Below are 27,696 nucleotides of genomic sequence, written 5' to 3'. Positions count from 1 at the left end.
GCAGGGGGGTTGGACTAGATGATGTTTGAAGGTCCCTTCCAACTCAAACCATTCTGTAATTCTGTGGTTCTATGATCTTTGTAAAATCATCACATCATACTGCAACTTTCAGAAACATTTAATAATGTGTAATGTCAAAAAGTATAAAAGAGCCATTGTCAATACATTTTTTCAGATGATCATTTTGTAAAATTCTGGTACTCCTTAGCTCTGAGGTTTGTAAATCTGAAGTTAGAATTTCTTTTGTCAGCTAAGGAAGTCAGTGATTCAATTTCTTGCTGACAACTTGGGTCAATAAGAAACCTTTAATGAATGTATTCAAAAGTTTTCTATGGGTGTTAAATAGTAAATAGCATTCTCTTTAAAACAGAAACAAAGGATAAAGAAATAAAATAGAGTACCTTGAGAATATCAGCAGCTTTGATAGCCGATGTTTGAAAACAGGCCTGTTCTGTTTATAAAACTCTTTCATACATAATTGAGCTACTTCAGTGGCAGCGAGGAAATGGATTTTAGCAAAATGTCTGCGGTAGGTCTGTTACCATCTCTGAAGATGAGGCTTCTTTCCCTTTTAGTAGATTCTTTTCTTTCGCTACTTGTCAAAAGAGATCTTGGCCCACCCAGTAGTATACATACAGAAATATGGTCATGATGCAGTGGTCCAAAATGAGAGCCTTAGCACCAGGTTCCTCTGTCCCATATTGATATCAACAGTCCCATCGAACTAAGCAGTCAGGATAACTTTAATGTGTTTCCATAGCTGCAATACTAGTTTTATCTTCCTATAAATAAATCTTTGCCTTCCTGATGTGAGGGAGGTGCACTTTCCTCTAAGAGTCAAATCTCGCCTTCTTTTCTTGTCAGCTCCTCATATGCCACAAGCAGATAATTTATTCTTTTTCTTTCTTTGCTGTTATTCTTTGCTAGTTCTTCCCAATGGATTGTCACAGGAGATCACACTGTATTTTTTCCCCTCCACTTGGCTGCTTTTCATTACTTGGCATCTCCTACAATGATCAGTCCCTATTGATAACAGCTTATTGGAACATCATTATTTAAGCAGTTCTGGAAAGACTAGTTTTTAAGAAGGAGGAACAAAAGTGTCATACAATTGAGAGAAAGAGGGTGATATCAATTTGACATACTTTAATATTACACCTCCTTTTCGAAGGTGTCTCTTTTCAGATGAGCTAACAGAACTTTTTTACTTAATTTAAACTTTCCTTTTCTATATAAACATTTCTCAGTTCCATGAAACTCATGTATTAGTTGTTCTTCCCGAAGAGTTGAAGAAGATACCTTCCTAAATCCAAAAAGAATGAGATTAAATTAAGATCAGGACCTTAATGTAGCAATATAGAAGTGTTTCTAGTTGGCAGATAGCCAGGTCCCTCAAACTACTTTTGTTTTTGAAAAAGAGGCATTTTTTTAGGCACTTGGTTCAAAAAAAAAGAAAGCAGTCACTCAACTAGGCAAGATGATAAATACCCTGATAAATATCTGTTCTTTTTAACCATGCTGGGATACGTCTTCTGTTTGCATAGGTTCATGTAACTGCACTGAAGTCAGTGGAACTGGGCTGACTTGAAGTCGACAACTATGGGTGCTGTTTGAAAAGGCTGTGATTCTTTAAAAAAATGGCATCACAACCTTCCAAACAATCTGTTTTTTTCTGTTGATTTATTTTTAATAAAAAGGAAAAAAAAAGTGTATACTTAGTTTCAAAGTTTAACCGTAATGTCAGAAAGATAATGGACAAATGGTCCACCTTTCTAATACGTGCAGGACAGTGCTAAGTACGTGGCTGGCGATAGCTGGCAAAGCAGAAGAGGAAAGCAGAGGTGGCTGCCAGAAGCTCGCAGGCAGTGAGCAACACCATACAAGTGTCAAATTCCCGTTAGCAGGAAAGTAGAGGGAAAACCAAAGCCAAAGGTAAGGATGATGTCTATGCAGCTGAAAGTGGGCTGAAATTTTCCATCTGTCTCATGAAGTCCTGACTAGGGCCGAAGTTTCCAACAATATAAAAAGATGTGATTCAGGACAGAGTGAAACATAATGTAAATTCCATTGTATCTACCACAGCACATCCTACAGGACAAGGTTTGAACATCTTAGCATGGTGTTATGGGCAAAGTGCTGCTATGATGGCTTTTTTACCAGTATTATTTTAATAAGGCACAAAATTGACAGTTGTCCTTAAAAAAATCCCTAAAACATTTCTACAGGACATATCCTAAATACTCTTGCCAATTTAGAGCTGAGGTAGTCAAGCCCCATATCCCAAATTTCTCAGTCCACTCACATTTCAACTTTTGGGTGATTCTGCTGTAGTTTGTCAACCAATTCTTGCAATAACCCCCAGGTGCTGCTCATAAAAAGTAGATGGCCAAGTTAAAGAGAGCTTTGAGGACTTGGCAAAAAATACTAGAGAATAATATCACATTTCTTTCTCAGAATGTAAACTGGTTTTCTGATGTGACATTTAATTACTTCCCTTGTTCTATATTAAATTTAGGAATACACAGTAAGAGAGTAGGAAATAATTGTTTTAAATAGGAGGCACTGGTATAATAAATACACGATCAGGAAACATGCAAATGCTCTATCCTACTGTTGTCGTATTTAATTGTTGAATTCTGATAACAATACGGTCAGTTGCTGAGTATAGCTAGCCATGCTTTTCCAGCACCTTGAAGAGCAGAAATCTGTCTGATGTTGTGTAATTCCTTCTCGCTATATGTGATCCTGAAGCACCACTCCATTACAGAACTATTCATGTGAAAAGCGGAGATTTCAAACCTTTCCCGTTCAAGGGTGTCCATCTGTATACGACTTCCTTAGATTTGATTTTATAGGTTCAGAAAGAACTAGTCCTTTAAAAAAATACATAAATAGGGAGGGACTAACCCTGTACCTACATCTCTATCCATAGGAATAGTGCTATTCCCATAAGTAAGAAATGTGCTGGTTGGGGCTTTTCACGGGTTATTTGCCATCTGTGCTTTGGGGAGTTCACCTTGGCAGTAACTCCTCTCTTCCCCAGATACTATCTATTTACAGTTAGATTAATTTGTTCTGTGTATCTTTGTTAATATTTCAGTTGATCTGCGGTGGTGGTATGTGAGCGATCCTTTCTCATCTCAAATTTAGCCTTCAGATTTATCCTAAACTCCACATCTTGCTGTGATCCTTGTATGCAAAGCAGAGCCCTTCCAGAAATCTGTCTTGCCTTCACACAAGCAAGTCTTATAGGTCCATTTTTGTAACTTCCCATGACAAACCAAATGACACATAACATTCATATTGTTGAACCTTTGTAAACTCAGATTAATAACTATGTTAGTAATTTCATGTCACATATTTGCTTTATTCGTGAGTAAGAATTAGGTAGAGAAAAGGCAAAGAAATGGGCCTGACGATCTCAGGGCCCTCTGTAATCTTACACCCCCACCATGTCTTGGGGGCATCAAATACATCTTGGCCTAAGCAGAGACCTCAAGTATTTTCAAAGCAGTTTAGAACGAGAGTGACGTATTTCTCTTTCCAGGCCTCAGACCAGAAAAAGGCAGATTTTTTTTTTTTTCTTGCAGACATCTGCTGTGCTACTGAATATTACTCTGAAGCTTCTACAAAAGCTCTTTCCAAATAGGCTGGGAATACTTTTTCAAGAGCACTTAGATGAATTAAAGAATCAAAGTCCCATTTCATAAGCTAGTGAGCAACCTTCTGAGCTAGTCATCTATGATCAATGAGGATGACCTGAAAACTTATTTGCCTTCCCTTGTGAAAAGATCCTCTGGAGTTTAAATCAGGATAGATACTGTCATATTGAACACACACACATACCAGAAAAAGAAAAAAAAAGAAAAGAAGGAGAATAATTTGGAAAAAAGGCTGAATCATAAAGAAAGATTTGTGGCCTTCAATTTATTTGTTGTTTTTTACTAAGTTCAGGATGTCATCTAGAGAAGACAAATTGGAGTTTACATTAATTAGTGGAAAAATCCCTTAAGGACAATTTTCACAGTCAGGCTTGCTTTCTTATTGGTATTAACAGTGTCTATACAGAGATTCATTCACAGCTAGCATGGTTTGGAGATGGTGATTGCACATTAGGCTTCAAGTGTCTCGTAGTACTAAGGCACAAAAGCCACTGAGTTGCTCAAAAGCAATTAGAGAAGTAGGTGAGTTAGCAAGTGTGCATGGTGATGGTCATGTCAAGGGGAAAAAAACATCCTGTGTTTTGTGGGTGAGTTAATGCACAGCTACTTTCATATAAGATTAGATTTGCACAATTAAAATCAGAAAACCGGGAACTGAAAATAATTAAGATTTCATGAGGAATATTAATTTGATCTTGATAAAACTCCTCTTAACTTCATGGTATATGATTATAGCAACTGTTTAAAATCCACTCCCAAATTCAGCAAAGATTAAAAAGTGCCTGTTGAAAGACAAGAAATGCTTAGGCTCTAATGTCATCCAATTTTATCACAGTTCCAATTTTATTTAATGAAAGTTATAAAAATGAAACAAACACATTGACAAATACTTTGAAATTTTCAGAAAAGTGCAGAGGATTAAAATGTGGGGTTAAATTACTTGCCCTGTTTTAAATTCTTCATAATTCTTCATATTTTAATCTGGCAAAATGTTGGCGTTATGCATTTGGATCTAAGAGCATATACATATTTAGTTTAAAACTGAGTCTGATGTTAATAAATGTTTAAACCTTTGAAGATATAGAGAAGAATTTCTTTTATCACTCCACAATTACTGAATCAATCACCGTCAGCATATATTGGAATTATCAAATAGCTGAAGCTTTAACTTCACCTGACAGTCTAATTCAAAAATGAATAGCATCCTTCGGTTGTCATCACAGTTTGCCTAGGTCCTACCTAAAAAAATCCTTTCCAGAATTTGAAAGAAGGCATGGGAGACCTCAAAGTGGGGAACTAGAAAGTGTCTTTTGCATTATGCATCTTAGTTGTATGTGTGAAATGGCATCTTATTCTCAGATGTGTGCAGAATGAAGATGCAAATTTACCCAAAAAGTTATCACAGCTGTCATGCAAAATGCAGATTCAGTGGACCCTCCTAAAATTGCATGACCATCTCTCATATTTTAGCATTTTAAGCAGGCTAAAAATTAAGATTTACATTAGAAATACATAGCCTTATGTTCAACAGATGTAAGGTCTAAAAGTGAATTTCAAGCAATACATTTATTAGCTAATTTAAATACTAATAAGGAGATAGCCACCGAATAGTTAGACTTTTGACCTTTAATGATCCATCATTAGTGTTGTAGTATTGATGTAAATATGAAAACCTTTCCATCCTGCATTGTCTATGTTGCAGCTATACTCACAGGTCTTCACAACTTTCATAACCACCTCTTAACTCTGTGCTTTATTATCCACATGTATTTATATATATCTGAAGTATCATTCCAACTTTCACGTTTACAAAATAATTTGAACCCTATATGAATAAGATAAATAAGAGATGTGGTACTCATCTCTAGGAAAAACTTATACTTAATTATAAGTCAAAATTAGGTTGATTTATTCGTAGCTGTTAAGCAGTGCATGCCTAATCTGCGGTGCACTATGCTGAAAATTTATCCTGAGGGTCTGAAAGACACATTATAAGACTGTATAAACAGTCACAAGCCAAATACAAGTTTACAATTACATGGCAATCCAAATCCAAACAGAAAGCAAATTCGCACTGATAGCTTAGCTGACCCCCCACCAAAATTGCTTTGTTTTTTTTCAAGACTGCCCTTCTCCGAGCGCTTACGCTCATTTTACTTGTCTCACCTTGAGTCTAGGGAAATCCAACAGAAAAGTGTTTGATGTTCTACAGACCGTCTGGACCTAACAACTACTGATTTGAATGGTAATTGGAGGTAGTTAAATCTGGGTCAATTGCCTCACCTTACCTCACTGTGAAAAGAATTCAGAATTTTGGGGCCAAATTCATATATCTTAGGATAGGTGAGCTGCGCATGGAAATGCTTCCTTTGCTTCACTGACTTTAAAAAATGTTTATAGTAACTATGTCAGCTGTAGATGTGTACACTGTGTGTAAATCCCACCCTCTGTGTATCTACAATATGTAGAGGTGGAGGAGCTTGATTGTGCAAGCACCAGAGTTTCAGTGTCAGATTCGTCAATCCTACCGTGTTTTGAACTGCCAACAGCGGCGGGTCTGAACTGTCTTCCAAGCTGGGGAGAGGCTGCCAGCACACCAGCAGAGACAGGAGACCCATGAGTGCCTTAGGTGCATCCCCAGAGTCCATCCTTGAGTTTAGTTTAATTTGAAAGGATTCCAGGTCATGAAATCCAAGAGGGCTTTGGTATGCAAATAGAAATATATCAACTGTCCATTATTGGATTTACTGTAAATATGCACTCCTGATCTGAATTAAAACACTAATATAAATGTGCTTTTTCAGAACCAGATGCTACTTTTTTGGCAGAATGTCCTGTTGACATTGAAGATCCCACTAACCTATCGTAGGAGGAACTTGGCACATTTGAGACTCCAGCTTTGTACTTTGGAGAAAACTTCAGTGCGTGGGCTGTTTCCGTAGCATAACTTGAAAAATAACGGTAGCACAGTACGACTGATTCAAGACTTTGCACTGAATCTACACTCCACTTTCTTCCTGCAGGCATTATTGTACATTTTATAATTAGTTATGCATTTATTTTCTGTGCTAGTCAAACAGTTATACTGGCTAGTATTCATTCTCACCTTTGAGGTTCAAATGCTAATGCTCCCCCTGTGCAGAATCACCCATCGTCTTAGGTGGATGTGTTCTGTTGATTGGCTAGATAATGTGCTGCAATACCAACCTATTGCTTCGTCCCAGAATTTCCACTTTCCAGTGGTTGTGTTCTATCTCTGAATGTTAAACAAGTTGCATGTGGAGTTTATGTACTGTTCACCATATGTGCAGCTACTTCTTGTGTTGCTGTCAATGGTTTTATTATTTTCCATCTTTACCTCAAGTGTTGTGCTCAATGACTAGGTCTGAAAGTGATAATTACTTCCCCACTGCAGAGACAAGCTGATTTACATATTTATCAAGGGGAAACTGGATGGCTCTGAGCATACCACAGAAACATTTGCATATTTATAACCTGAATTGTTCAAATGCTAAAATTAAGATAGGGATGTCTTGGTCTTAGTTACTAAGCTTGTTTTTATACAAAGGTTTTAGTCAGTGGATTTTGTCGTCAGATCAGTGCATTAAAGAGTGAAGTATCTTTTTTCATCATACAAAACCAACATAGGGATTAAAATGATTGTTAGCTTGTGAATGATGGGGTGTAAAAGTTGCAACATTAAGTTCTCATGAGGTGAAAATCTTAGCCTTTGAGCCCTGAAGAGATGAACTGTGGAATTACTTTAATTTAACTCCTGTAGCAGGAAGAGGGTCCCAAGAGGTTTACTATGTAGTGCCTATATAGTTGGATGGCATCAGTATCTTTTCTGGGAGAAATATAGGCTTCCAGATACTTAGGCATATAGGGTTAATTTGTAGGAGTTTATGCTTGTATTCAAAGCACTCCTGGCTTGCCACTCACAGAGCTGAACCCCTTCAGCTGACTACAAGTTAGTTGTGATTCTGGTTAATGATGCTATTCAAAAACAAACATTAGTATCAGTAGGGAATTCTGAAACAGCAAATAATAAAACAAACAACAGACAAACAAAAAAAAACCCCAAACTGCCTCTTCTAGGCAGAGATGTGGTGGCTGGTCTTCCCAGATCACTCTTTGTCCAATAATTGTCTCAAGCTTACTGTAACTTTCTGGATACAACAGAGGCATATTAAAGTCTGCTGGAGTGGGAAAAGAATATTTATATTATATTTACAGGAATTCCCTTTATCGTCAACTGTTTTGTCCTGAGACAGATTCTTAACCCTCCTTCTGAACTCTGTTGTTTCTTCAAATCTGGCAAACTGGTTTAAAGCTGTCCTCACAAGTAGAGACTGTTTTGTCCTAATGCCTAGATCACACAAAAATATTCTGTATTCTAGAGCTTTTTATTCATAATTTCTGCAAGACTCTAAATTATTTCAAATTAATACAAATAACATTTCTGTCCTATTGACCTCAAATGACAGTAAGCTAATTTATGAATTGAATGCATTTGTTCATATGCTTGCTTGACTAAACCTTTGAACAATTTTCCAAATCACTAACACATTTGTAAACACATTATTGTTTTTCAGTGTTTGTACCTTGTTTTCAAATGAATAGTCATTTTTTATAAATACTCCAGAAATTACAGTCAGCGTTAGAGAGGCTGGTTCAGCTACCATTCATGCTGTGTTAGAGAAGTCGAGTAGTGGCATGGCACTCTCACTTTCCTTCTAAAGAACAGAGCCAATTGCCCTTACCACTTTCACATAGCTATTGCTCCATTGAAATTGGCATTTTCGCTTTAAGAATGGAACAACACTTTATAATTTAACAAAACTTGAAGCAAGAGTAGAGAGCAGAATGTAGAGCAGTCCTCAGTATATTTTGGAGGAAGCTTTACTTAGATTTTGGAACATTGACATATTTATTATAACAAGTAATATCTGAATGCTGTCCTTAATCTGGTTTGTATCTTAAAAAATACAAATGAAAGAAAACTGTCCAATTATCTAATGCCTTTGCTACAGTGTTAGCCACCTATATCGGAGTATACATTCCTAGAATGGCAACAGTAGGAGAAACTTGATCTGAAATTCTAGTTGCTAAATAGCTTCAGAAATTATGCAGTTCCTTCACTGTTAGATTGATTTTGTTGTTCAGAAATGTTGTATTTCCAAATCTGTTCTGTTCAAAGCAGAAAAAATGAAAACGGTAGCATCCACAGAGATCATTGCAGCTGTTAATTTCTTAGAACATGGCTTTCAAGTGAGTCTTTTCAATAAAGACTCCTTTTTTATTTTTCCTTTTTTATTGATAATTCCTTTTTTGTTGATAATTTCCTACACTGGGGATAGCAGCTATTGTTGCTTGAACAGACCTACAGATTTCCCAGTGTTTTGTCTTATTTATCCTACACTTTTGTTTTCTGTATAAACTCTTTACATCCAAAAAGTCTTTTAAAATTTGTATTGCTTTCTGCAACCGGCAATAGGACTCAAAGGGGATACTAAACCAGGTGAAGTCCTATTCTTGCAGTTCAAGAGCATATGACATATGATACCCTTCCAATCATATTTTATGGGTGAAGCAATACAGCTTTACCATCTTCCCTTACTCAGACATCATTTATCTGTTCACCACATTCATTGAAGTGTGTTGCTCATGTAGTTGCACGTCTAGCACTTTGGGTAGGATTGATCTTACTGTCCGTGATGTCTAATATGAAGGCATTTAGTTCTGAGCTAGTTGCCTGTCTTCTCTTTTCTAGTCAACTGGTAAAAAAAGCCTTTTTGCAGTTGTGATTCACCTCTTCCACAATTAGGCAGCAAAAATAGGTTAGATGAAACTCCTTCTTGTTCATTAACTGGCATTGCCTGGGAATGTTTATACATCAATTTTAACTTAATTCTAAAGTCTCTGTGAAATCTACAGGAATAATAAGAGTGGAGGAGTTAGAGTAAAAAAGGAATTAAATTGTTATAAGAAAACAGTAAAGGATGTATTTTGCCCACTTTGTAGTATTTGCTTCCAAAATTGATAAAATACTGCATGTGAAGGATATCTGTTCATAGAGATCCACAATACATTCTTTGCATTTTTCTTCTGTATTGGTTACCATTTAGAAATGCTAATAAGTGAATGTATTGCTTGTGTTAACAGTAGCCACATCATTCAAATGCACTTTAATGGGGCTTATCTCCTGGTAGCACACACTTTATTGCTTATTTATAGTTTTCATTCTAGAAGGTGTCAGTGTTCAAGATGAAAATAGAAATGGAAGTTCTGCTTCATTTCTGCGAGTGCATTGTTGTGATTGCCATTTTCTGACAATAGTGTTATTGAATTACCACTGTTAGTCCATCTGCACTGAAAAATGTTGTTGCTAAAATAAATTGTCATTTTAGCATTTGTTAATTAACCCTAATGTAGCCAGTCCTCTTTGTGTCTCAAAATCCAAATGAAGGAAATGGAAGTTTTACCACTGCGTTCAACAAGCTTTGGATGAGATTTTCTATCCATTTTATTGGGGTGTTTTTTCTGAAATGGGTAACATTTGAGTGTCAGATTTTTATTTTTTTTTTTCAGGCCAAGTCAAGCTACTCAACCTTGTTTCAAAAAAAAAAAAAAGTAATCATAATGATGACTGCTTTATTTAATTATTTGTGATAGTGAGACATTTTTCATTGCTTCTTATTTTTTCCCAAATTAATTAGGAAATCAAAATGGCCATTACTGAATGACAGCAGATGTCTCTGATCACCAGACATCATTTAATGCAATGTACTGAGTGCAATTCTTGTTTTATTTTCATTTTGTTTTATATACAGGATGAATTTGAAAATCCAATTTCATCAAGGAAAACAGTGTAGGTAAAAAAAAATGCATCTGTGCATGTCATTGCACATATATTTCTTCATGCAATCCCATTTATTATTATTGTCATAGAATCATAAAATCATAGATTGATACAGGTTGGAAGGGAACTCTGGAGGTCATGTGGCTGAATACCCACACATAATGTCCTAATTTATCTATGTACTCCACTTTTTTATCATCATTGCCACCTTTCCAAGGGATATTATAATTACTTAGCAAGTACACTCTCCAAACAATCTCAGAAGCCAATGGGAAATTGCCTCTTTCTTTTCTGGCACTAAGTCCACCTGCTGCAGCAAGCGAATGGCTTGTCAGATGGATCTGCATGATTTTCCCTCAACCCACCAACTTTAAAATGTCAGCCTTTGTAACAGATTTTCCTCAGCTCTGTTGGGAAATTTCAACTCCCACGAGGTTTCAAAATTTACATAAACAAATTCTCCTACTCTTACATTTCTTCTTTGCTCCTAGTTTACAAACAAGACCAACAGGTATTACTTATTTAACTGCTGATGTTCCTTTATTCATGACCCAGTCATTTGAGCTGATGAGAAATGAAGACAGTCAACCCTTTTAACAAGGCAGTTTTAGAATGCTGTAACATTAAAAGACAAGTAGAAATAGTAGCAATAATGTAAGGTAACTACTCCTTATCCAGAAAAAGAGCATAGCAACAGAAACGATCTGAAAATCCTTAAAGGAGGCTCTGTATTTCAAAGTTCTTATCTCATCCTCTTTGACACAATAATTGGGTATCAGCTGATGAATTAATTCTTACTGGGCAGGTGAGCAAATCAAAATTAACATTCAAATTGGACCATTCTTGGATGTTTAAGTAAAAAGAATAAAGATAAAATGGTTGTGAAGACAGAATTATCTTTATATGCTCTGAGATCCCTAAAGGACAAGGTTAAAGCTCATTTGCAGGCTGATGTGGAGAAGTATATTCTTATACTTTGGTTGGTTTCCAGGACCAATAATTTTAGATTCCTAATCAGTATAAAATTTGCTGGAGCAAGTTACAAAGAGTGGCTTCACTCTCATTCATACAGAAACCCTCTTTAAAGAATTCAGTCTAAATAGGTTTGAATGTAATTTACATTCACTGCAAAGCTCTCCACAGTGCCAAGGTAGTGTGAGGAGCCCTTTGTGAAAATGAAATGTGAGCCCACGGTGCCTTAGAGTTACGGAGCATATCCACGTGGATGCCTCTTTTAAATACGTGTGCACGTGTGTGTTTATTGCATTGCACATTTTGAGTTTAGTCAATGTCTGTTCTTATTTGATGAGAAATTAGGGACTAATTAGTAGGTTTGATAATGAAACCGTGTGGTCTCCAGAGGCACTCCATACATTAACTTCCTTTTTTTTCTTAGAATGTCTTATTCTAACACTCACACTGAGATTTTTGCCATGCTGCCTCTATAGGTTGCTAGGCAGCAAAGCTTTTCCCCCAAACTGTTAGCTGTATTCTTCATGCTGAGACTCTTTCAGATATCCTCAGCGGTTTGAATCTTCTTGCTGAGGGGTTTCCTTGATTGAGAGCAATTGCTTCCAAAGGTCACTGGCTCTCTGTGGATGAGCCCTTTTCTCTGATGTGCACAAATCTTCTCATTTTATACTTCCAAGAAATCCTGTAGCAATTGAACCATGGTCCTGATTGCAACAAGCCTTGTGCAGTCGTGCCCTACTGTATACTGCCTGGTGCCAATTGCTATGTATAATAATGTTTGTATGGCAAGAGATCTTAAAAGGCAAAAGGACAACAATATTTGTATGTGCCAAGAGTAATGAAAAAGCCACTCGAAGTCATTCAAGCTGTTCTTTTTTTCTTTTCTTTTTTTTTTTTTTTTTTTTAGGGCAGGTTCTGGATGTGCTGGAGAAATATAATCTGAGCAATAAAACTCTTGTATACTTTACGTCTGACCAAGGGGCTCATGTTGAAGAAATCTCCAGTTCTGGAGAAGTCCATGGAGGATACAATGGCATATATAAAGGTGAACATTCTCTCATTATTCTTAAAAACTGTCAGAAACTATCATCTCCTTGTTTTTGCTCCAAAACTGTAATGTACTTTGTGGCCAACGTCAAAACCCCATTCCTGAATAGTAAACTTCTTATGACTGTCATTCTAAATTCAAACTTAGGCAGTAATATAAGGGATTTACTTGTCAAATACAACAGCTCAACCAGACTACATGCTCAGCCAGAGCTCTGTGGAGTTTTAACACTAGCAAATACACTCTTGAACTGGGCAGAGATACAGCTTTGGAAGGATGTCAGTTCATAGTACTTTACTATAATGGCTGAATAGCAGGATAGAAAGGAAAAAAAGGTGGTTTGTGAGCCATCAGGAATCGTAAATAGGAACTAAATATGATGGAGTGAGTGGGATCACACAAAGATAGGATATAGAGAAGATAGGAGAACCAGCAACAGAGTCCACTGTGTTCATTACAGAAAAAGTAGAAAAGGAAAGTTAGGTTAAAAAAGAAAAAATGAGAGCAGTTGGATTGAGTTTGGGATGGACAAGTTTGACAACAGCCAGAGGACAAGATTTCAAGCAGAAAAGACTGAGTTGGAGAAGAGAGTTTTGAAAATAATGCGTAACACGCTTACTGAATTGAAGACTGATTGGGAAATTGAGAGACTTTAGTTAAAAGGACAGAGTTTAGTTGTATTCTTTTAGTACAGGTCTTGTGGAGATCAGTACTCCAAAATCTGTTTGTTCTGTGGAGACTTAAAATGTGTTTAAAATCTACCTTACTGTAATACATTTATTTTCTCCCAGTGATATCACACAGCAAAGCTGGAAGATACTGCTTTTGTTGCAATATTGTGATCTTGTAGAAAAAAATTCCAGCTTAGCAAACAGCCTTCCTCATTTTGTCCATTCCCATATCCCTGGCATGGTGATCCCTTCAGTCAGCAGGAGTGTAATACACTACTGGATACCTTTGAGAACATGGTTCCAACATAGGGATGAACATAATTATTGTCAGCAATGTATTTTTGAGAAAAGCAGACAAGAAGAGATAATAGGATAATAGGATGAGAGAATGAAGGATGTAGAGGTGAAGGAATTTTACTGGATAGCATGGCTATAACATTCAGTCACAGATTGGTCATAATCAAAGATTATGATTATTCAGTCACAGACTGCTCATAGGCATTGTCAAATATGAAATAAAGGATTCCCTTTGACAAACTACAGAAAACAGTGTTTTCCAGCATGCGAGTGGTGGACACAGCATCAGGAAAATAAATGTCAAAATGTTTTTAATAGTCTTCAATCTTACTGAAATAGGGTAGGAATGCTTGTTTTTATTATTTTTAATGAAATGCAGTGAATATTCTTGTCCTTTTACCGGAGGTAAAGTTCTTTTCCTTTTTTCACTAGGAAGTGGCTGTGTGATTTGTTTTCCCCTCATATTTCAGGCGACAAGATGAAAGAAATCCAGCAGTTTATGGAAAGCATTTACCAAACTTGAAACTTTTAGTTGCAGAGAGAAAGAAGTAAATTGCCTTTAGGTATGATTTTTTAAAAAAGTAGTATTGCAGAACTACAAAATCACATAGTAGTTGAGTCTGGAAGACACCTCCCAAGGTCTGTAGTCCTAGCCCCTGCAGAGCAGGGTCAGCTAAAGCAGGTTGCTCGGGGCTGTGTCCAGTCTGTGTCCAGTCAAGTTGTGAAAATCCACAATGGTGGAGACTCCACAGCCTCTTTGGGCAACTTGCTCCAGTGTTTGATCTCACTCACTGTAAAAAAAGCTCTTTCTTATGTTTAAATGGAATTTTCTGTGTTTCAGTTTGTGCCCATTGCCTCTTGTCCTGTCAGTGGGCACCACTGAGAAGAGCCTGGCTCTGTTCTTTTTACTCAGGTAGATCCATGTATCCATACAGACGGGTAAGATTGCACTGAACCTTCTCTTCTCCAGGCTGAACAGTCCCAGCTCTCTCAGCCTCTCCTCATATGTCAAACGCTCCAACTGCTTAGTCATTTTCCTGGCCCTCCTTTGAACTCACTCCAGTATGCCTATATCTGTCGTGTACTGGGGAGTTCTGCACTTGGACCCAGCACTCCAGGTGTATCTTACCAGTGCTGAGCAGAGGATAAGGATTACCCCCCTCAACTTGCTGGAAACGTTCTTTCTAATGCAGCCCAGGCTGATGTTGGCCTTCCTTGCCACAAGGGCACATTGCTGGCTCACGTTCAGCTAGTTGTCCACCAGGACCCCTAGGTCCTTCTCTGCAGAGCTGCTTTCTAGCCAGTCAGCCTCCAGCCTGTGCTGGTGCTAGAGGTTATTCCTCTGCAGATGCAGGACATGGTATTGCCCTTTGCTGAACTTCATGAGGTTCCTTTTGGCCCATTTCTCCAGCCTGTCGAGGTCCCTCTGGATGGTAGCACAACCATCAGTGGATCAGCTGCTTCTCACAGTTTTGTATCATCATCTGCAAAACTGCAAAAAGGAAGAAAGATAGACATATACAGTAAGCAATAACAGTACAGTGAGGTTTTCAAGCGAGAAGACTCCACAGTTTTTAGTCAGTAGGTATCTGTCTGAGAAATTACCCTTATATTTTAAGAGAGCTGCAAAGGAAATGGTACGCAAGCAAAACAAGCAATGCCGAAGTCATGAGGTTACAAACTATCAGATGGGTCCCCTTGGGCTAACACCAGAGTGAAATGTATCTTGAACGTTAGCACATAGGCCTTGCATAGTGATTTAAGTAATTAAGGAACCATGTGGTTACATATCTGTAGCTGTAGGCGCAGCCTGAGGTGTTTTAGAAGGTCTAAAAAATACTTGCCTTCTAGAATGCCAGACATAAGATACAGGATAAATGACAAGGAGGAACAAAAAGACAAATACACTAGAGAAAATGCCTTCCTGAGGAACTTTGATTGAATGGAGTCTTTTCTACAAAATTTTGTATTCATACTTAAAGAATGGAGAACAATTTGAAATAGATCTTACCTGAATTAATAAAAAATCTGACTGATAGGGTTACTTGGGGAGCGATGGGTCTTCTTATTTTTAAAATGAATCGTGTGGTTTACAGTTACCACCTATGCTATGCTGGCAAAAGTTGTAATATACTATGGGATAGAAAATAATCACTATATAAGAAACACAATAATTATGGCATGAGAGACATTCTTAATAAAATAAAAAGAAATGAAAAGACCCATGCAATCAGTTGAATATACTTTTACCATTTTAAAATACAATGATTTCTGCTTTATCTTCCACCCTCTCCATCTCCATATCAGTCCTTAATTTAACAGGTATATTATGCATAATTTTCAAAAGGGCTGAAGTGGAAGTGATCAATTAATTGCATAATTAACAATTTTCATACATAATAATGTATTTGTATTAACAGTCATGTACAATAAGAAGTGTTAGCGGTCTGTACATCTCTGGCAGATTTAATGAAAACAAGACCTGTGAACCCCTAAGTCTCAGGCACTGATAGAACAATGTGCCTAAAAAAGCAAAAGGACAATCTTGTGCTCGTGTGTGCACGCACTAGGAATTTGCTTCATCTGATGAGTAGTTTACAAAACTGGGAGACATGCACGTCCTTTGTCCCTGCCTCTGCTAGACAATCTCCACTACTTATCTTTTTATATATCAGCACTGCATGAATGTGAATATGAATCAAGCCACTTCACCCTCTTGTCAGAGCTGGAGCAGTATGCTCAGCAATAATTGGTTCTGCCCTAAAATCAAAAGCTCTCAACAGATCTCCACAATTTGAACTCACTAATTTGTCTTGATATCCCGCCAAATGAGCCCCAATAATAAAATTTAAGAGGAGTTTGGAGAGTTAGGCTCGCACTGCAAGACTGAACACAAAGAGGGGAAATTTCTATTTGAAAGTTTTATTACTCTGGGTTCTGACTGTGGAACAGTCACTGTAAATTTGGATAGCCCTTGAAATTAGGAACCAGAGCTAACACAATGTTTAACTAGTTGCTGTCAAACACAGTCTGGTTCATCTCTTCAGTAGCCTTTTTTAGAAGACATTATTTAGTAATATTGAAGTGATGAATCAAAATCACAGCCTGTCTTTCTAGTGGCCTTTTTCTGACAGTTATCAGGAGCAGAATCCTTGGAGGAAGATACAGGAGCTGTGTAGTAAATAAAGATCCCTAAGATCTCCTCCTAATCCTAGATATTATGACCTTGGTGTGAGATGTGAATCCTGACAATTTAGATTCTACAAAGAGTTTTAGCATGAGTTATATACATTTTCATCATAGGACGATGAAATTCCACTTTGAGTCTTTGTTTTGGGTTTCTGTGGCGGGGTTTTGGTATGGGGTGAGGGTCCGCAGGGCCGGCTCCTGTGAGAAGCTGCTGGAAGCTTCCCCGGCTCCAAGCCGGACCCGCCTCTGGCCCAGGCCGAGCCCCTCAGCGACGGCGGTAGCGCCGCTGGGAGAGCGGAGTTCAGAGGGGAAACCTGCGGTGAGTGGGGGGATTGGGATGGGAGAGGAACCCCTCTGCGGGTACCGAGGTCAGTGAAGGAGAAGGAGGAGGAGGGGAGGCCCCCTGTGCCACGGTGAGGCAGCAGGCTGTCCCCCCCAGCCCAGGGAGGGGAGCGGGGGAGCGGAGGCCGCCAAGATGGCCGCCACTCTGTGGGGAAGCCTGCGCTGGAGCAGGCTGGGACTGAAGGACTGCAGCCCGCGGGAAGGATCCACCTTGGAGAAGTTGGTGGAGGACTGTCTCCCGTGGGAGACACCCCACGGCGGAGCAGGGCCCGAGTGCGGAGTCCTCCTCCCCCTGAGGAGGAAGGAGCGGCAGAGACAAGGTGTGGCGAGCTGACCCAGCCCCCATTCCCCAAAGGTGTTCTGAGGTTTGGTTTTACTTCTCAGTATCTTTGTTTTTATCTGATTGGTAGTAAATTGAATTGATGTTGTTTCTTCCCCCAGTTGAGCCTGTCTTTTGCCCGTGCCCATAAGTGGTGAGTGATCCCTCCCTGTCCTTGTCTTGACCCACCAGCGTTTCTTTATATTTTCTCCTCATCCCACCGGGGCTGGGGGGGAGGAGTGAGCAAGCAGCTGTGTGGTGCTTTGTTGCTGTCTGGGCTTAAACCACAACAGTCTTTCTGAATTCTTAGCACAGCCTAAATCATTTGGCAATGAGAACACGGTGCTTTCATTTACTATTTTGAAATGGGACAGTTGCAAATTTCATGGAACATCTTGAAGTTTAATACTGTTTTCTCTTTGAATAGGATAAAGGAGGGAAAGCTTATTATACTTCATCTAGGTGACCATTGTTTTGTATACTTTTATTATGCCTCTTTCCCTTTAATACCTCATTCAGAAGAGAATTGTCTTGTCAGTCTCTCTCATCATTCTTAACTGATTAGTTTTTCCTTGTCCCTAATTTCTTGTTATTTTCTTCTGTGAAATATTTTTAACTGTGCAATGTATTCTTCTAAAATTACTCCACAAATATTGCCTTTTGGGTTTTGCCATGAGGTATCACTACCTGTTTATATACTTACTTTTTAATATTATCCATTTCATCCTATAGAATGCCTGTTGTCTTTTCATCTTACTGATTACAGATGTGCATTAAGCATTAGTCTTTACGTAGGCCCTTCTTCTTAAGTATACAGTGAAGGTTATGGTACGAATAACTAAGACCATAGACCCTAGTTCAGTTATTTTTTCTTTAATGTTCATTGTACTGCAAATATTTTTACAGAATTTGAACTTGTGTCTTGTTTCCTGTTCATCCAACTTGGTGTGAATCCATTGTCTTTTCTTCTGAATTTGATCCAGCTGTGATACTTTTTGTCATATGTGGATTGTTCAATTCCACAGCTCACTTCCTTTCCAAAATTGAAGTCAATGTATTAAAATAGCAAGGGACTTAAGACAGAGTAGCATCAAGGTACTTTACTACTGACTTTTTTTGCAAAGTGTCACAGGCTGTTTGTTTTATCTCTTTGTTTCCCGCCTGTTAGTCAGATTTTGATTCATGACAACCTTTTGTCTCCAAACCCATGGTTAATGTTCCAGAAACTTTTCCTGAAGGTCGTTGTAAAAGATCTTTCAAAGGTTTAAATCTAGATACAACCTCTAAAACAAACAAAAAAAACCCAAAACCCAAAATAGTAGCTGTTTTAGTAAGAATTTCTTTCCAACAACTCAAGACCTTCGTACTCCTAGATGCATACATGATAATGCATTTTTCCTGGCTACTTCATGTTTTGATCAGAAACAGTTTCTCACAGAAACCTAATACTTCCTGTGGAGCTGTTGGGCCAACAGGTCCTTTGAGTCATTTGGGCCTGTTAGTTCCTTTGGAAACTTCCAGTTCATGATATATTTTTTTTGAAAAATCTTTGTTTCTATGTATTTTCCTATTTAGCTCTTTATCATTCATACCAGATCTCTAAATGATTTATCCTATATTGGCATATAAGTTGTATCTGATGTATAATCTATAACCTATATGTTATTATGACTTATAACATATAAATTATGGTCCTTCTTATCCTGTTAACATTTTCAGATTGAAATATGGAAACCATTTTGTTTAACTGAAGTATCTTCTTAAAACTTTCTATGTAATTTTTCCAGCATTTTTTTTTTTAGTTCTGTGACATTTCTCTGTTGAAAAGTGGGGAACTTTGAGGTTATTTTTTTTAAATACTTGAGATCTCTACTTTAGAATAAGTAAATGAATAGAATATTCTCTCCATTGAATAAACAAGCAGCTTAAGATGAATGGTCTAAAGGATTTGCCATTATATTCTTCTTTGGTACCATGAGATATTGAATCTAATTATTTTTTGGTAGTTTTTATTTAGTTGTTTAGTGACTCATTTCTTGAACTATCTTCTAGTATGTTATAAAATATGTCTTCTCTGCTACATACTTTATAGCAGTAAACAGCAAAGGCATTAAAAAGTTTTCTCCACACTTTTTCTCAGTATACTATTTCAGTGGTACACACACAGACAATAGAAGTCCTCTCACGATACCACTCATTGACATCTATCCCACTGTTACATATGGGATTTTCTGTGGAGTCTCCTTGCATCTCTTAATACTCTTACTGTCAGCTTCTTTTGGATACGTCGATAAATATATTTTGCCTGTACCTTGGACCTGCACATTAGAAACATTGTCTTTCTTTGTATTTATGAAGCATTTAGCACAATGCATACAGGCACTTGGCTACTGTCATGCTGCTGCAGTGGGTCATGAGTTCTGCTCCTAACAGAAATGCAGTCAAACACTGATAATGGCAAGCCTTTTGAACAACATTAATTTTAAGTGCTTTGTGTCTTAGAAATACGTATATTCATAGTTACCTTGTTAATATCCGTGAAAAATAATGTTTCTTAAGGGCTTACACCCTGATTTTTTAAAATCTACTACTGGTCTGTGAGAGCTAAACAAGGACTGGAGGAATCAATTATCCAATATTTTATTTAAATTTATTATTTTTGTACAGTTTCATCTATTGCAGTGATAAGTTCATTCAGCAGTGTTTCTTGAAGCTATTAGTAAACTGTTTCCTATCTGTAAGTCCCAGAGAAATCAAGTTGACAGGAATTATGCTGTTGCATATTTAGTGATACTAGTTGGAATTTCACTTTTGACTTTGATGAGAGCAGGAACTGACCTTTTTTTCAAATGTACTGTATTTTTATATTCTCTCTCAAGTGATCCAGATTTTTAAATAATCAACCCATCTTTTAATTTGACTGAAACAGAAAATATCCCGAGAGACAATTTCATTTGATTGGAAGAAAGGTCAGATGAGAAGATGTCCAAATGAGCTATGTCTGCACGTTCACCTGTACAAGAACAGCTCAGGTTGAAAACTAACAAAAGCAGTACATGAAACAGATTAAAAATCAGTAAACTAAAGAGTGAGCTTGCCATTGAAAATAAATTGTTGTTTGATCATTTTATAAGGTAAGCAATAGTAACCAGTTTTGATCGTCAATATTTGTAGCATAAAGTCCATTACAAATGGGTAAAATAATTAATTTCCTTGTATTTTTCTATCATGCAAGAGAATAAATTGGGTTTGGAAGCTTTGTTTGTAGAAGAATGTAAGAAGGAAGGAAAGGGTAGTATGGTTATGATCCAAGTGATCCAAGAATGTTATTTTAAATAGTTTTCATCATTCAAAATTTTAATAGTGATACACCACAGAGTCCCTGTGTATATATAATCCTTTGTAAAAGCTCTATTCCCAGAGTTAGGTAATAGTCAGTTTAAACCAGAGGGAGAAGAAAAAGAGATATTCTTTTAGCTAAGATTTGAAATGAGGTTAAAATGGAAATTTGACATCATGTTGTGGATGACTGCAGAGAGTTATGTCTGTACTTCGCCTGCTCCTGCAGATTTTTCAGGAAAGGTGAATGTAGGCTATTGTTCAATATAACACTGAAGGGTGCAACTACTCAGAAAGCATAGATAGCTAAGCATGAAAATACAGCCTGGGGTGTTTTATGCTGTTTTAAAAACATTCTTAGAAGACTTTAAAAATAATATATAGCTAGGTGGCCTAGATTTTGCCAGGCATACAAACTACTAGGTTGCTGCCTTTTCTCTGTTTCAGTGTTAAGTCCAAGCAAAATACAAAACTAATGAGTCAGATCCTGAAATATCAAGACATTTAATTTTAAATTAATGACCTTCTGTGGATTTTTTATTTTCCTTCTAATATTTTAGCTGTTTGGATGTTTGGTTCCTGTTTCAAGCATTAGTAGTGAAACCTTGTTTTATTTTTTAAGGAAAAAAGAATGCAGATAATTTGAACAATGTTTAACAGCTAGAGTTTTAAAGAAAATGTATATCAAGGGATTTGTAATCATAGAATGGCATTAAGCAACTCTAGTGATGTCAGTAAACACAGTTCTAATAAAGATGAACACCACATAAGCATAGATAATAGAAGACAGTCTTCCGCAATGACCTGTAATTCCTGCCCTGGTTCCCTGCTATTCCTAACCTCCAGAGATATCAAAAAATTATGCTCCAATTAGCCTTTTGAAAGGAAAACAGCAGTCACTTCTTCCTAGACATGAGGGAGGAGATAGCCCTGCTGTGGAGTCCATTTTGCTTTTTGTACCTCACAGCAGGGAGGCAGAATTTGCTGAGTGCTCCCTTTGTGCTTGGGTAATGTGCAAGTTTTCTGTCCTGTTCTGTAGTGATTCAGGAAAATTGTACTGTGAACCTAGGAGCTGTGAAAGTGATCCAATATTGAGGTTTTAAGAATTGCATCATGTGTGGGAATGGGATTCACCACTTAGCTTGAAATTGCTCTGTCTTCAGATTACACAGGAGGCAACAGTAAAATGAGAATTTATTTAAACAACCCAATCTAGCTAGTGCTGTTACTAGGTTCAGACAGGTATACAGAAATAAAAGGAACCTCACACTTAAAGCTACCTGTGTTATAGTTCAGCTCAGATTTCTGTCTGTCTGCACTGTCCAGCCAACAAGCTGCTGTGATGTGTACACAGAACTAGGATCTGGCTCATGAACTAAATCATCTCCCTAGCATAACTGTTCACTGAAAATATCTTAATTTGAGGATATCTGTAATTTTATGTCTGTATACTTTTCTTGTGTTTTTATTCAGATTTAACTACTCCCGCTCAACAAGATTTTCTGTGAACCATACTTCAGTCAGGATATTAATCTTGACACTTTCCTGCTAGGTAACACATAATCCCCACCAAACTTTTAAAATCTTAATGACTGTTTTACACTGGTAGAGTAATCTTTTCTACAGAAGATGCACACAGTCTTATTGACATCTAACCTGGTCTTAACCAAGTGTATTAACAACAGATCAGCATACTGTTGGGTGAACGCTTCCTTCTGCTAGGTGACAAGTGTTTTAAACCTCACCAAATAACACCTTTATAAATTAGATCTACATTTTCTTTAGATTTTTGTGTTGAAAATCATCTTTTTTACAAGAATGTAAACAAAAATAATCCATGCATCTCATTCCTCAGTTTTAGAATAGGTGGCCATGTGCTTTATCGTGAGAATGGAATTGCATTTGACACAGTGACAAGAGTAAATTTTTAAGACTGCTCTAAAAGACAGTCTTGTTGTGTTCTGAACTTGGCACTGCTTTCCAAAAACAACTTAAGCAAAGATTGTTGCTTGACGTAATGTTGGATATTAGAAAGTCTAAGTTTTCTGACATCAGACTAGATAATTATGTGTCCCGGACTATTCAATATTATGAATTCTGATAAAGCCCATGAAAAAAATAAGCAAAAATCTGATATAACAAAGAATCATGAACTAAAGTTTTTTCAGCCACAAAACTGTGTGTGTGTGTATATTTATAATGGGTAAAGATCTATGCAAAGGAGTTTTCTCTCTTGAAGTTGCCACTTACCTGTATAGGCAGTGAAAAACCTGTAGAAAAGCAGGTGGGTTCTGAACCCCCCAATACTGAAATAGAAAAGATCATTGAGTCGTCAGTAAGATAGACAGCATGTATGGTAAGGCCTGGGCTCGACACCAAAGATATTAGCATCTAGGTGGTGTTTTGAAGGTCTAAGAGGCTGAGGAGACAGCACTGTTGAAGTACTTTGTTGTAATACTTTGTTCTTTTGTGGGTTTTTTTACTTGAAAAAGGGAGATACAGGAAAAACAGGCTCATAGTAGTTTAGTTTGAACCATGAATTGCTGTTTGATTCAGTTGATGTTTAACTGCTGTTTGATTCAGTTAATTCCTCTTCTTTCAGACATTTCTATTATATAAAACAATATCAATTTAGTTGTAAATGCCTGGCCCAGACCATGCTTAACTACATCCAAACCCCATCTGTTTACCAGAAATATTTTTTTCCAAGTGATATATTAATTTCAAAGATCAACCTGAAGTGCTGTACATAGTGACATGACTGTGGAAGATATCAATAATGGTACTTGTGATAGCTCTTCATACAGAGTTGTGTCAATCATATATTAAGTAATGGTAGAAATATTGTCATAGAATAAACACATTGCCCTTCTGCAAAGATGTCAGGAGGACTGGGCAGTGATGGATATTGTAAAAACAAAGGAAATGGCTGCAATGTTGTGTTGAATACAGTCAGCTGATAGCGCATTTGATGCAACTGTGTTGTTTTAGAAGTCAAAAAGGTCTTCACGGCATCCTGAGATCTACCATCACTGTAGCGAATTTCTTCCTAATGCATTGAATTGGAGAATTCAGTAACATACTTAAGTAAGCACTTTCTTCTATCTAAAGTCATTAAGCACCATTTTTAATAAAATACTGTATATTCTCTCTGGGTTCATACCTCAGACATCTAGGTATACCTTAATTTATTTTTGATTCCTGTTTTTTGGTTTTATCTTCACATAGCTGTGTGGCACACTATCTAGACCAAATTCTATATGAAGATTCCTGCAAGGTGCCTTTTTATCTCCTACAGCTGTTATTTAATTTTGTTTGTAAACTAAATACATTTTATAAGCTCTAATACACTTTAGTAGATTTACTGTGAGAGAGATACTGATTGTAGGTGGAAACTGTAAACCTAGCAAATTAAAAATAAGATAAATACATTTAATGAAAAGATTCTAGCTAGACAGAATGTTTAATATTTGGAAATTGAATCTTGGGAGGGGGGTGTATTTTTCTAAGAAAGTAATTTCTTAGCAAACGAAACTTTCATTTTTCAGGTGGAAAATCAATGAACTGGGAAGGAGGTATTCGTGTGCCAGGGCTTCTCCGTTGGCCTGGAGTGATACAAGCTGGTGCCTATATTGATGAGCCAACAAGTAACATGGATATATTTCCTACCATAGTCAAACTTGCAGAGGCACAGTTACCCTCTGACAGGTATGGTCTGTAGTTATCTCTGTTTTAGAGAAAGTCTTATGAGTGTTTTATACATTCTGGTGATGTCTATTAAGATAGAGGTGAGAATGAAAAGAAAAAGCTAGATTTTAAAAGCACTTTTTTATCATTACTTACAGTAGTATGTTGTTTCTTTTCATATTGACATACTGATATATTTTACAGAAACATTGTATGTAAATACAGCTTAACTTGCAGAACAAGCACCAAGCAGCAAGAAGAGAATACCACCAAGGGCAACATACTGTCAAATCAGGCCTAGAATTATTTACTAAAAGCCAAAATGAATGTATCAGAAAAGGCTCTGTTCTGCATGAGTGAACGTGGTAGAAAAAGGAACTGCAAGTGTAAATTATTTTAAAGTTTATGAGCTCAACCTTGCCTGCTTAGTATAACAAAACACATCAATTGCCAGCTAAACTTTTCTCATTTTTTTTGTTCTTTACCAAGTTAGTGAAAATAATCCCTTACAGAGTTTGCAGCCTGATAAGAAAACCCACTGGACTTCTAAAATTTGTAAGATGCTTTATTGACACGCCTACATCCCTGTGCTTTGTCTTGTTCAGGAGATAGCCAGTCTCAGTGGCAAGGTGCCTCCACCTAAACTCTGTTGCCATCCAAATCCAGTAACTGGAGGAACCTGCTGATACACTTATGCGTTGAACACATCTACCACACACAAACAGCTTTTGAGCACAAAAGCATCCAGCATCCATGTGGGGAAAACCAGTGGTGAGCAGAGACACTCTGCTAATGATGGTTCATTGAGTGCTTGAAGGAAATGGCAGGGCAGGACATGTGTAAGATGTGAGAAATTAGTCAGGCTGGTCCTGTGAGATCCCCTGCAAGCAGTAACTGTCAAACCTAAGCAGTTCAGATTGTTCTGAATGTGGGCAGATCTTACACACTTTGTTTTCATATTGCTTGAGTGAAGACTAAGCATCGATGGTTTATTTTGATCTCTTTGATAGAAATCCCAATATACTTGTGTAACTTCTGCTTGCAAGTTGCTCCACTCTAGTTCTTCTGTGTAGACTAGGTGCCATAATTACTGCTTCATGGTAGGTCGTGGACTAGCGTGAAGCATTTTTGATCCAGCAGCTGGGTTCCTATCACTCCACTGAACTCTTCCTGAGAAATAAGGGAAATGACTATGATTAGGATTCAGTCACTGGGAGGGAGCAGGTTAAAAAGGAAAGGGGGAGGTGCTCCTAGTTAAAGAAGAAAAACAAGTCATCAGGAAGAAAAGTCTCATATATCCCCCTGAAACCAGCAGTTGTGGGAATGCACTGGAGACACCCTTCTCCTCATCAACGGGCTGTAGAACAGAAAGTCTTCAATAGATGTGCATATATCCTGCTCTCAGCTTTATAGTGAGCAAGCCCGCAGGGGTGAGACAAGAGTGCATTACTCAGGCAAGAAGACAGGACAAATTGGAAGTTGGAAAGACTAATTCAACAAACTCCCACAGACAGGGATGCACCCAGAAAGCAGAGCTTTTGGACAACATTTGGAATTCCAGGACGTTTTCCAGTCCATCCTTTGAGAAGAGTCCTACTCAGAATGGTGCTGTTGCATACAATTGTTGCCAAGAATTTCATAGTCATATGTAGCTCATGGCTTAAAAAAGTGAAGTTAGTACCTCTCTTGTAGTAGTTACACTAATGAGAAAGGGTTTTACATGGTAATGAAAATTAACATAGGCATTTTTAAACTTTTTAAAAGCTTCCAAAAAGTTTTTATGAGATGTTGCTCAAAATGCTTTAAAAAGAATTGCCTGCTGATCTGTATATCAGCAAAATGTAATTTCCTATAAAACTTCTTGTAGATTTGTAATTCACACCAGGTCAAAAATGCAGATTGTGATTTCTCCCCTGCCAGCTGATTCCAGCAATTCAAAGGCTTAATTTATGGAAACATTTAAATGCCTTGCTTATTGTATAACTCCATTTTGATGTAAATTGACTGACTCCTTAAAAGCACGATCAAAATTGTCCAGCAGCATTTAGAGAATTTATATATATATATATTTCTGTGTGTGTATGTAGTTGATAAACACCTATTTAAACATAGTTCATTTTCAACTTTGAAATTACTTCTTCTGTCTTAAATTCTGGCATACATAATATGCTGGACAGAGTTCTTACTGTTACTTCTGGGGATGCTAGCAGCACAACAGACATTTCTCTTGTCTTAGGGTTACTTTGGCCAGACTACTCTCAAACAGCTTGAGCATGTATGCCTGGAGGACTGTGTTGTAGCAATTTATTCACAACTGGTCACTTTCTCAGGAAAAAAAAAAAGAAAAAAAAATATAAAAATGGGTTGAGGAAACAACCATTCCTAATGGCAAAATGTAAAATTAATGTTTCCTTAAATAATGTAAAAATCAAAGGGGAAGAGCACCTGAGGGTTTTTCTCCAAACTGACCAACTGGGGGTGGCCATTCATATTTTTTTGTTTAAGTATTGGAAATGCAGAGTTATAATATCTTCTCAGTAAAATGAGTTTTGGGTTATTCTTCTGATTTTGAAATGCTTTCTTACTCAGAATTATTGATGGACATGATCTGATGCCCTTACTTCAAGGAAAAGTAACCAGATCCAAGCATGAATTTCTCTTCCATTACTGTAATGCATATTTAAATGCAGTGCGCTGGCATCCAGGAAACAGTAAGTAAACTTGCCTGTTCACATTTTAAATATTTCATATAATTTTTATTGCAGCTTGAAAAGAATCAAGAAAAAGCCCTGGGCTATAGTAACAAATAAATTGTTTAAAATATCTAGCCTTTATCCTTCCTTTTCACTTTTCTTTTTGCCAGAATGTGCCTATTCACCATTTTACTGTTTGACATTAGGTTTTTTGCTATGCATTAATGCTACATATCAATACAATACTGAGATCTGTGGTATCTGAAGCTATATTTTTTTTAAACTTGCTGTCCTGGTTTTGGCTAGGATAGAGTTAATTTTCTTTCTAGTAGCTGGTACAGTGCTATGTTTTGGGTTCAGTATGAGGAGAATGTTGATAACACACTGATGTTTTCAGGTGTTGCTAAGCAGTGTTTAGACTAAGTCAAGGATTTTTCAGCTTCTCCTGCCCAGCCAGCGAGAAGGCTGGAGGGGCACAAGAAACTGGGAGGGGACACAGCCGGGGCAGCTGACCCAAACTGGCCAAAGGGGTATTCCAGACCATGGGATGTCATGTCCAGTATAGAAACTGGGGGGAGTTGGCCGGGGCGGGGGGGGGGGGGCGGGCACCGTTTG

General features: G+C 37.4%; 1 protein-coding gene across 1 annotated transcript in view; it reads left to right on the top strand.

Moving 5' to 3' along the window:
• STS (steroid sulfatase (microsomal), isozyme S) overlaps positions 1-27,696 on the top strand; it is an 84,736-nt gene that overhangs the window by 33,294 nt on the left and 23,746 nt on the right. The window contains exons 6-8 of the mRNA XM_010580422.1: positions 12,404-12,541; positions 24,250-24,409; positions 26,978-27,099. Of these exons, the coding sequence (XP_010578724.1) occupies positions 12,404-12,541; positions 24,250-24,409; positions 26,978-27,099 (420 nt within the window). The remainder of the gene's footprint in view (positions 1-12,403; positions 12,542-24,249; positions 24,410-26,977; positions 27,100-27,696) is intronic.

The sequence above is a fragment of the Haliaeetus leucocephalus genome, unplaced genomic scaffold (genome assembly GCF_000737465.1).
Source record: "Haliaeetus leucocephalus isolate CR32 unplaced genomic scaffold, Haliaeetus_leucocephalus-4.0 Scaffold712, whole genome shotgun sequence".
Classification (NCBI taxonomy): Eukaryota; Metazoa; Chordata; class Aves; order Accipitriformes; family Accipitridae; genus Haliaeetus; species Haliaeetus leucocephalus.
The sequence above is the reverse complement of the archived record's forward strand: the minus strand, read 5'-3'. Positions and strand labels throughout refer to the sequence as shown.